We start from the raw sequence: 12061 nt of genomic DNA on the forward strand, positions 1-12061 counted from the left end.
GAGTGCCTGGTGGCCGGGCCTGTCCCCATGGGGCCCGGCCGGGCACAGCCCGAAGAGGCAACGTGGGTCATCTCTCCAATGGGCTCACCACTCATAGGAGGGGCCATAGAGGTCGGGTGCATTTTGAGCTGGGCGGCAGCCGAGGGCAGGGCACTCGGCTGTCCGATCGTCGGCTACAGAAGCTAGCTCTTGGGACGTGGAACGTCACCTCACTGGGGGGAAAGGAGCCTGAGCTAGTGCGCGAGGTAGAGAAGTTCCGGCTGGATATAGTCGGACTCACCTCGACGCACAGCAAGGGCTCTGGAACCAGTTCTCTCGAGAGGGACAGGACTCTCTTCCACTCTGGCGTTTCCGGCAGTGGGAGGCGACGGGCTGGGGTGGCAATTCTCGTTGCCCCCCGGCTCAAAGACTGCACGTTGGAGTTTAACCCAGTGGACGAGAGGGTAGCTTCCCTCCGCCTTCGGGTGGGGGAACAGGTCTTGACTGTTGTTTGTGCTTACGCACTAAACAGCAGTTCAGAGTACCCACCCTTTTTGGGTACACTCGAGGGAGTACTGGAAAGTGCTCCCCCGGGTGATTCCCTTGTCCTACTGGGGGACTTCAACGCGTTATTGGTGTTTTGTTATTGGACTTTTGTGCTCGTCACGGATTGTCCATAACAAACACCATGTTCAAACATAAGGGTGTCCATATGTGCACTTGGCACCAGGACACCCTAGGCCACAGTTCCATGATCGACTTTGTAGTTGTGTCATTGGATTTGTGGCCTCATATTTTGGACACTCGGGTGAAGAGAGGGGCGGAGCTTTCTACCGATCACCACCTGGGGTTGAGTTGGCTGCGATGGCGGGGGAGGATGCCGAACAGACCTGGCAGGCCCAAGCGCATTGTAAGGGGTCTGCTGGGAACGTCTGGCAGAGTCTCCTGTCAGAGAGAGTTTCAATTCCCACCTCCGGAAGAACTTTGAACATGTCACGAGGGAGGTGCTGGACATTGAGTCCGAGTGGACCATGTTCGGAACCTCTACTGTCGAGGCGGCTGATTGGAGCTGTGGCCGCAAGGTTGTTGGTGCCTGTCGTGGCGGTAATCCCAGAACCCGTTGGTGGGCACCAGCAGTGAGGGATGCCGTTAAGCTCAATAAGGAGTCCTATCGGGTTCTTTTTGCTCATAGGACTCCGGAGGCAGTGGACGGGTACCGACGGGCCAAGCGGTGTGCAGCTTTAGCGGTCGCGGAGGCAAAAACTCGGACATGGGAAGAGTTCGGGGAAGCCATGGAAAACGACTTCCGGACGGCTTCGAAGCGATTCTGGACCACCATACGCCGCCTCAGGAAGGGGGAGCAGTGCACTATCAACACAGAGTATGGTGCGGATGGTGTTCTGCTGACTTCGACTGCGGGTGTTGTGGATCGGTGAAGGGAATACTTCGAAGACCTCCTCAATCCCACCAACACGTCTTCCTTTGAGGAAGCGGTGCCTGGGGAATCTGTGGTGGGCTCTCCTATTTCTGGGGCTGAGGTTGCTGAGGTAGTTAAAAAGCTCCTCGGCGGCAAGGCCCCGGGGGTAGATGAGATCCGCCCGGAGTTCCTTAAGGCTCTGGATGCTGTGGGGCTGTCTTAGTTGACAAGACTCTGCAGCATCGCGTGGACTTCGGGCGCGGTACCTCTGGATTGGCAGACCGGGGTGGTGGTCCCTCCCTTTAAGAAGGGGTACCGGAGGGTGTGTTCTAACTATCGTGGGATCACACTCCTCAGCCTTCCCGGTAAGGTTTATTCGGGTGTACTGGAGAGGAGACTGTTCCTCAAGAACCTCGGATTCAGGAGGAACAGTGTGGTTTTCGTCCTGGTCGTGGAACTGTGGACCAGCGCTATACTCTCGGCAGGGTTCTTGAGGGTGCATGGGAGTTTGCCCAACCAGTCTACATGTGCTCTGTGGACTCGGAGAAGGCATTCGACCGTGTCCCTCTGGAAGTCCTGTGGGGAGTGCTCAGAGAGTATGGGGTACCGGACTGTCTTATTGTGGCGGTCCACTCCCTGTATGATCAGTGTCAGAGCTTGGTCCGTATTGCTGGCAGTAAGTCGGACTCGTTTCCAGTGAGGGTCGGACTCCGCCAAGACTGTTCTTTGTCACAGATTTTGTTCATAACTGTTATGGACAGAATTTTTAGGCGCAGTCAAGGCGTTGAGGGGTTCCGGTTTGGTGGCCGCGGGATTAGGTCTCTGCTTTTTGCAGATGATGTGGTCCTGATGGCTTCATCTGGCCGGGATCTATAGCTCTCACTGGATCGGTTCGCAGCTGAGTGTGAAGCGACCGGAATGAGAATCAGCACCTCCAAGTCCGAGTCCATGGTTCTCGCCCGGAAAAGGGTTTAGTGCCATCTCCGGGTTGGGGAGGAAACCCTGACCCAAGTGGAGGAGTTCAAGTACCTAGGAGTCTTTTTCACGAGTGGGGGAAGAGTGGATCGTGAGATCGACAGGCGGATCGGTGCGGCGTCTTCAGTAATGCGGACGTTGTATCGATCCGTTGTGGTGAAGAAGGAGCTGAGTCGGAAGGCAAAGCTCTCAATTTACCGTTTGGTCAACGTTCCCATCCTCACCTATGGTCATGAGCTTTGGGTCATGACCGAAAGGATAAGATCACGGGTACAAGCGGCCGAAATGAGTTTCCTCTACCGAGTGGCGGGGCTCTCCCTTAGAGATAGGGTGAGAAGCTCTGCCCTCCGGGAGGAATAAAGCCACTGCTCCTCCACATCGAGAGGAGCCAAATGAGGTGGCTCGGGCATCTGGTCAGGATGCCACCCAAACGCCTCCCTATGGAGGTGTTTAGGACACATCCAACCGGTAGGAGGCCACGGGGAAGACCCAGGACACGTTGGGAAGACTATGTCTCCCAGTTGGCCTGGGAACGCCTCGGGATCCCCCGGGAAGAGCTAGACAAAGTGGCTGGGGAGAGGGAAGTCTGGGCTTCCCTGCTTAGGCTGCTGCCCCCGCGACCCGACCTCGGATAAGCGGAAGATAATGGATGGATGGATGGATACACTGCATGGAATGTCTGCTCGTACTTCCTCTCCATCAATTTGGTAAAATGGATCCTCGAGGGAAGAGTGTAACCAGGGTTGAGGACATGAATCATTGGTCTAAAACCTTCATCCTCCACCATTGATAGCAGTCTCCTGTCAGTTACCAACATATTCAGGATAGCATCAGTCGATGCAGCCGCTTGCTGTGGTGTGCACACCTTCCTTTGTACCAAGTCGCTAATGCTCGCTTGTTTCTTTCTGAAATGAGAGAAACCATATAATGAACTTACATAGTAGCATCATTTACATGTAACTCAATACATACCCAGTTGATTTTATTAATAATTTCTGACGTAAAAGAAAAATACACCACCACATTAAACAAAACAGCTAAATTAAATAAATGGACATTGGGGATGCAGCATACACAAATAATAACACAGAAATGTAACTCATCAGATCAGAACTGGATCAGATATTGTTCACATTTCTGTTTTGAATTATAAATTATTCATTTTAGGCTGCCTCTGAATAATAGCATGAAATATTCCAGCACCTTCATAACGTTTAGTTATACTGAAGCGTCACTCAAATCTAAATATATTTATATAGTTTTATCGGGTACAGCTACTTTGATCCATTATGAAACCAACCTGAGATATTTCTGTCCGTTACGTTTATTTCCAAATTGGTAACCGTGCGTTTTCTCTCTCAAAACGGAGTCAAATGTGCCGGAGACACATTATCAGCCTCGCGTTGCAACAAAGACATAAAGTTAACGTTACTCACAAAATAGCTGAATGTATGAATGCCTGTTGTCGCACATAACAACACAGAAAATGAAGATGTCCAAAACGTTCCTAACACTCTGAAAGTTTATACACAACAGTTGCTGCTGCGCTTCCTGAAAAAAATCTCCTCGTTAACAAAATATTAAAACCACTCAAAGACGGACCCAACAGATTAATGTACTCGTACTATGGACTGAAAAAGTTACGTACCGTGAGTTCTCTTCATGCATGGATAAAACATGCTTCCTGTTCAGGTGATCCCGAAGCGATATAGTACTTCCGTGCCACTCGAGGTCCATGCTGCACATTTTGCAGGAAACTTGTCTTTTTTGCAGTGTTTAAAGTGAAGTGTTCCCACACTTTTGATGACTTAGGTCATACACTTTTCTCCAATGCAGCATTAACCTCCAGATGTTTCTGCGCCGAAACTATCGGTACTGTTTTCCACCATTTTCCCAATGTTTCTAAGCAAATGAGACTGCGTGGTCACGTGAGCTGCACATGACACATCATTGGCTGGCTTACTGCCACTTCATCAGACATAGCCTCAGCCCTGTATGTACCTTTCAGCATTAATGGTGCCTTCACAGATGTATAAGTTACCCATGCCTTGGGCACTAATGCACCCCCATACCATCACAGATGCTGGCTTTTGAACTTTGCGTCGATAACAGTCTGGATGGTTCGCTTCCCTTTTGGTCCAGATTACACGATATCGAATATTTCCCAAAAAAATTTTAACTTTGGACTCGTCAGTCCACTTTTCCACTTTGCATCAGTCCATCTTAGATGATCTCGGGCCCAGAGAAGCCGGCGGCGTTTCTGGATGTTGTTGATAAATGGCTTTTGCTTTGCATAGTAGAGCTTTAACTTGCACTTTCAGATGTATCAACCAACTGTGTTTACTGACAGTGGTCTTCTGAAGTGTTCCTGAGCCCATGTGGTGATACCCTTAAGAGATTAATGTCGGTTTTTGAAACAGTTCTGTCTGAGGGATCGAAGGTCACGGTCAGTTGGTTTCCGGCCATGCCGCTTACGTGGAGTGATTTTTCCAGGTTCTCTGAACCTTTTGATATTATGGACCGTAGATGTTGAAATCCCTAAATTTCTTGCAATTGCACTTTGAGAAACGTTGTTCTTAAACTGTTTGACTATTTGCTCACGCAGTTGTGGACAAAGTGGTGTATCTCGCCCCATCCTTTCTTGTGAAAGACTGAGCATTTTTTGGGAAGCTGTTTTTATACCCAATCATGGCACCCACCTGTTCCCAATTAGCCTGCACACCTGTGGGATGTTCCAAATAAGAGTTTGATGAGCATTCCTCAACTTTATCAGTATTTATTGCCACCTTTCCCAAATTCTTTGTCACGTGTTGCTGGCATCAAATTCTAAAGTTAATGATTATTTGCAAAAAAACATGTTTATCAGTTTGAACATCAAATATGTTGTCTTTGTAGCATATTCAACTAAATATGGGTTGAAAATGATTCGCAAATCATTGTATTCTGTTTTTATTTACATCTAACACAATTTCCATATGGAAATGGGGTTTGTTGAACCCAGTTGGAGCTGGGACGCGTTTTCTTTAATCTCCTTTCTACTGAGTTCAATTTTCTAGATAAAAAATTGCATGAAGTCATCAGATGAGTAGGTGAAGCTACTGGGAGAAGTTCATTGTTAGGTTAGCGATGCTACTGTATAGGTTGGTTGCAATCTTGTAACCTAGAGGCACATCTGGGCACTTCTGGGTTTCAGGCCATGGTCCAAGCTCCATTAGGTTTAAACATGTTTTACTTAATTTTGAGGGGACATTGGTGTTCAAGAAAAGTAAAATGTGAGGTGTCTTGGCTTTTGTGAGGTATTTTAATTTGTAGGGGTGTTCCAAGAAATGTTTTGTCATCCAAATTGCTATTTTTACATATTCTGATTCTAAATCGATTCATACTTTTTAAGAATCTATAAAAAAAAATTGTGTTACTATGTTTTGCTATTATTATTTTTTTAATAATCAAAGTATTGGATTAAAAGCACTAAACAATTATTGATGTTTATATTTATTAATGTGTGATTTTCCTTTTTTTAGTGTTGTACATTATTTGTATATCTTCTATATTGTGTTAGTTTAGTGAAGGGGTTACTTTATTTTTATTTATTTATTAGATTGAGATTCCGTTAGTTTTATAGATCAAATTTCAAAGATAGCTTTTTTTTAAAAAAAATTTTAGGCCACAGATGTTTGTACAAGTTGTATGTTAGGAGGCAAGAGATCTGTAACTTGTTTTAAAAAGGTTTTATTGTAATTTATAAACCAAATGTTAATAGAATTGTGTCGACTTGACTCAAGAACAATAATTTGCAACCAACTTATTTCATACTGTATGTTGATACATATGGTAAAATGGTACAACCTTCAGTGAGGTAAAAAAAAAAAAAACACTCGCACACATAAATAATCAAAGTTTATTTATATAGCCCTTAATCATTAGATGTACATCCTTATAATGGCTTGCTGTGTTCTCCCAAAAGGCTGCTTGCTGCAGTGTGGTCAGTGACAAGCTGCAGTTTACTCTCCACGCCTTCCCGGCCACATCTTCTGCTGATTCTTCCAAATATACGGTCTGCATATCACCACTGGACTTGCAGGTAAATGCAATAGATTTCATCACATTTGTAGCAAACACAATAAAACTGAATTGAACCATTTAGTACGCGGATTTAGAGGTAAGCCATAATAGATGTTATTAAAAGAGACATGCTGCACATGATTGGGTCACTGCCTTTCAGGGGCTTGAGATCAAATGGTTGGACTGTCTTTTTGTGGCAAAAGACCAAATGTCAGACTTATAGCATTTTATAAATCTGAATGTATTAACAGTCACTAATATTTCCTCTAAAACTGTCCCACTTCTTTTGCAAGACTGATGGATTGAGTTACAATCACAAAGTAGTAGTACATTTTTATTTTAGCTTCAGATTGAATAGATTTACACATGTAATGACCAGATCTGATTGGGTCTTTGTTTTTGTACGCCCTACTTTTTGTATGAATATTTTTTTGACAGACTTTTGACCCAGTTTTTGCCTACCAACTCTGTTATCGTACACCCAAATAGTCATCAGTTTGCCCATGCATCATTCCACGTGTTAGGGACTTTTTTTATTTATTTCAAATACGACTGTAAAATGAATATCAAACGGTACAATATTTCAATACCTTTGTTGCATGTGACATCACATCCGGTTGCAAACTCGAGCACTTGTCAGGCAAATAGGCTGCGGACTCCTACGAGACTGCCTCTAGGCAGTATTGTAACTTTCCATGCTAACACACAGAGCATGACTGATAGAGCTCTAAATTAAGGCTCAATGCTCATTGGATACATTGTATATGCCATATGCATGTCACATGCCGATTTCAACATCTCCAAATTTGTTTTTTAAAACTACAACTAAGATGCACGTTATAATCAAACAGCTGGTGTGTAATAAGTACAATCCTTACATTACAAACACACTGTAGTACACAACAAAAGACTAGACTAGCACATTCAACTTAATGGCAAAGACCACTTCCTGACTACGACAACACACATAGGACAAAGTAAAATGAACGCGTTCTTGCAATTGAGAGTCAGATTTGCAAGAAAACAAATTATAACTAGACAACACAGTTATTATAAGATCACTGTTAAATGTCACATAAAGATATATTGGTCAACAAATTAAAATGATTACCACATGAACACTCAAAAGTACTGAAAATTGGTACAATTTGAATACGAGTATCGATTCTCGGGTACCGCACAACAGCGATTTAAATGTGAAATTAGATTAAATTAGATAGTACTTTATTTATTCCTTCGGGAGAGTTCCTTCAGGAAAATTAAAATGTTCAGCACAATCCCATTCAAGATCAGACAAACGTTACAGGGAGACAGAACAGGATCGCTGACGGGTCTGCCGGCTTTCAGCGCCCCTTACAAAAAAGGTGAGATTCAGGTAAACAAGTGGGGGGTAATGAGAGAAAAAAATTGAATATTAAAATAATATTAAATTAAAAAATCAGTCTAAGCCTGGGCCCTGGAGAGGGGGTTCAGACTGAGGCCAAGGGAAAAAACAACAACAACTCATAGCCATAGTACACATCCCTCTCACATGTGTGTTAGAGGGAAACATCAAACATCAAAGAAGACTAGTAACATTATAGACATTAAAGCAGCGGATACAACCAGCCACTTCTACATACAGCTATGAATAAAAAGTAAAATAAACATATACACTGTGGTGTATATGTTAAATGTGCCCATCCCTACTGATTCATATACTGGTTGGGCTGTTTCCGCTATTACACATCTTTCTGACAAGCAGTCATTTCATGCAAAGATAACATTGATAATGAATCAGTTCCTAAAAATAGCATAAAAATAATCTATATACAGTAACTGTGCAAAAGTGAAAAATTATACACCTCATTCCAATCAGCAAGGAGGTTAGTCTCGTTTTAGCCGCACTAAGCTTTTATCCTGTATTTAGGCCCAGTTTGAGATCTTCTATGCAGGCTAACCCACTTGTATTAAGATTATTTTTAAACCAATTAGGTGCTTGTCACACCCGTGTGCTCTCTTAGGTCATTGCACCATAAATACAACCTGAGTGAGTGCCTAGAGAGTTGAAGTGAGGATTACAGAGTCAACGGCTGCTTGTTTGTAGGTGCACAAGGGTGGCTTCAGTGTTTACGCTCACTGTTTCAGCCCAGTCTGGAAAGCTGTTCATCCACGAGAACATTTGTTATGTTTGACTGGCACACAACTATAGTCTTGAAGTGTGAAAAACACGCTGACAGCATACAATAGAATACACAATAGCCTTTCAACTCTCATACAATGTGATGTCTTTGCTTATGAGCTCACCTGACACCTTTGTATAACCTGTTATGCAATACACAACAGAGGCGCCAGTCAGGTGACGTGAACTGTTAACTGTTTTATAATCCATTTTATATTACTGTCAACCTTGTTTCAGTTTAGTAGTTAAACACACTTTTTAAAATAGCTAATCTGGCAGGCCATGCAGACTTTTGTTCTTTGGATCCAACAACAGTATTAGTCCTCATTGGTGTCTATGATGTGGATTTGTCTGGCATTACTGGTACTGGGGCAGTTTAGTAGTCCCACATACAAACCTTGGCATGCTGGGACAGGCTCATATGTTCTAGTTCACTTCTCTCCTGTTCTTTCATGTCAACACAGGTGACCTTCATTTTCTAGTACAACTTGTTTTAGAGCCCCATTCCTCTTTGCTCTCCCCGAGTAGAAATACTGAAATATAACTTCAAAAGCTTGAAAAATAACAAAGTTAAAAGCCCACATTGACAAAGGTGTGTGATCACTGACGAATCAATAAAAGTCCTCTAGTTGCCTTCATCATGCTGTTCACATTTTAACTTTGTGAGACAAAGACCAGCCCTTTCAATTGATAATCAGTGCCTCACCATTAAACATGAGTTGTCATCCATATATAGTGTCCCCTTCCCACTTAGCAGTTCACTTACTGCAGCCAGTCCCTCGCTGATTTAAAAGTATGGTACCATTGTTGAGTACATTGAGATTAGAGTAGGTTTTTATGTTAAATTCATGTTGGTTTTTAGAGTGTATGGAGTGTTTTTAAAACATAGGAAGTGTTTATAAGTGCTTATAAAAACTTCAAATGCATATAATATTCATTTTAAAAAATCATAAAATAGATAGTGCCCCAATTTCGCTGAAAATTCACTGGAACACAACCCCTCGCAATAATCAAGGGAACACTGAATTAACAAACACACACATATTTGGAATCTGTGAGATGCCGGAAAAATGTGAAATAAAAATGGAATGTAAAAATGAACATTTAACATCTTGTTGGCGAAAATTGCGATAAGAGGACAGGGTGGAAAACAGAGTGCAATTTTCATACTTAGTTCTTTCTTGAAATTAATAGGATTTCTCACCGACTTATTGAAATGCAGGCACCTGCAACTTTCTTTGTTCTCATAGTGGATTATTTTGCAGTCTTACACAACAAAAAAAGAACAAAGGCCAGTTTTTCCCATACATTAATTTATTTACTACGGCCCAAGTTGTAAAAAATAAAATGTTGAAAAAAATAGTTATCAAAAATGTATTTATCCATTTCCGCTTGCCCCTCTCAAGGTCTTTTAAAAAAAATATATATATATTTTGACGTACAGAAGGTAACACTTTGCCTTCCAGGTGATATACTGTATGTTCTGCTCTCCCCTGTCAATCATGTAATGGTTCCACGTAACATTGACTACATTATTTGTTTTAAAATTTGAGTTTGAGATTTGACCAACAGGCTTTTGCAGTCAGTGCACATTACAAAACAGTAGATAGGCCTTGTATTACAAAGTTAGTAGTCAATATTTGGCTTCAGAGTTTGGGGAATATTTTTCCATAAATACAAATGTATTTTGTTTTAATGTCACATTTTTTTCCGTTAAGATCTAATGTGTTAAACATTTGTGTAATTTTAAAACGATTGTGATGGGAATTTTATTTAGCCTGTCAATGAGATTGTCCTTTATATATTAAGCATTAAAGGGGAACTGCACTTTTTTTGGGAATTTTGCTTATTGTACACACTCATTATGAAAGACATGACGGATGGATTTTTTTTGCATTCTTACTTCTAAATAAACAGAATAAAATGTCAGCTTGCAGTGGAGCCAATGGGAGGTCCCCTATTACGCCTATGAAACCCAATAAATAACCATCCAAAAACCGCCAACAATACTCCATTTACATTTTGTGAGTTTAATATTAACAAAGTATAGAGGGGTTCATACTTTTCCCGGAAGTGCACTAGCAGAATCAATTTTGAAGGGCGAGTGTCATTATCCACGTTAAGGCTACGCGCAATATTTCCAAACTATTCAGTGGAAAATAACATTGCACCGGCTGTGGTACGATTTCAGAAATTCTGTGAGTCATTAAATAAGAAGTCTCTTTGTTGTTATAAGGAGAAAACAGACGTTAATAGATGCAAAGATCCGTACAAGTTGAGCAGAGACCATGCACGACATCTCCCTCGATGTTTCATACCCATACTTTGTGAATTACTTAATTGTTCAACCAAGCCTATTTTGCACTTAGACTTTCTAAATCATGAGAGTCAAGATAGCTGTAACGGGTTTGTTTGTGGATGGGTTCATGATGTTTATGTTTATCTTTATAAACTCAGTGGACATCAAGCCGCGCTAGAATAATGGACTCTTAAAAATTATCCAACCCAAGTTTGACACCTTGAATAATAATGGATAACCAATCTAAGGTCATCTCAGCACACTGTGACTTTTATGTGGTGGCTATCAGAGAAATGACTACAATTATTATCAATGCACCTACTTTCAAAGTTATTCAACCAATCACAACAAGTTAATGCAAAGTTCGGCTGTTACTTATTTTAGATTTAATTTTACTTACAATATGTTTTACCTGAAATGATCATAACAAACACAAAGTCGTCAGCACGTTACATCTCGGTTGATTGTAGCAATCCATGCTCGCCTTTGCCGTTAACTCTTCTTTTCAGCCGCTTCCATTTGTCCAGAAATACGCTTAGGAATGTGATAAAAGCTGGTAATATCTCCCCCATCTCAATTGTGGCAGTTGACAATGGCACACATTGTCGGCATTACGAATATGACTGGATAAATTATCGGCGACAATTAGCCAATAATTTATTTTATTGGAATATATTTCCCACCCTTTAATATGGATAACAGCAACGCACTGTGGGAAGTGTAAAAAAACAAAAAACCTCTATTAGTAATATTGTTATCACAAGCCCAAAAGCTGACAAACTGTTTATAGCGGTGCCGTGATCACTATATTGTGTGCCGATGTTTACATCATCAAGGGGTCTGCTGCTTTCTTGCTTCATTGCACGCTGGAGGTTTATTGTAGATCATAAATCATGCCTCTCACCTGGATTGAAGAAGGCTGAGTACGTAATCCAACATGTTGATAAACTGTGACAGCCAAATTAGACCCAAAAATGGCAAGAAGGACACATCTTGGGAATTTTGAGTCATTCATCTAAGTGGAACTATATGAACATCCTAGCAGTCAGCATCATAATGACAGCTGACCTTATACAATAAGTTGGGATGGTTTCCTGTTGGCTCCACTATGGACGGGACTCTCTCTACTGTGTAGGATCCACTTTGGACTGGACTCTCACCACTATGG

General features: G+C 42.0%; 1 protein-coding gene across 3 annotated transcripts in view; it reads left to right on the forward strand.

Moving 5' to 3' along the window:
* LOC133551467 (C2 domain-containing protein 2) overlaps positions 1–12061 on the forward strand; it is a 58945-nt gene that overhangs the window by 17962 nt on the left and 28922 nt on the right. For 2 of the 3 annotated variants that reach the window (XM_061898187.1, XM_061898185.1), the window contains exon 3: positions 6336–6452. The exons of the other annotated variant lie outside the window; for it this stretch is intronic. In XM_061898187.1, coding sequence (XP_061754171.1) covers positions 6336–6452 — 117 coding nt within the window. The remainder of the gene's footprint in view (positions 1–6335; positions 6453–12061) is intronic. 3 annotated transcript variants of the gene reach the window in all.

Source organism: Nerophis ophidion, linkage group LG04 (genome assembly GCF_033978795.1).
Source record: "Nerophis ophidion isolate RoL-2023_Sa linkage group LG04, RoL_Noph_v1.0, whole genome shotgun sequence".
NCBI lineage: Eukaryota > Metazoa > Chordata > Actinopteri > Syngnathiformes > Syngnathidae > Nerophis > Nerophis ophidion.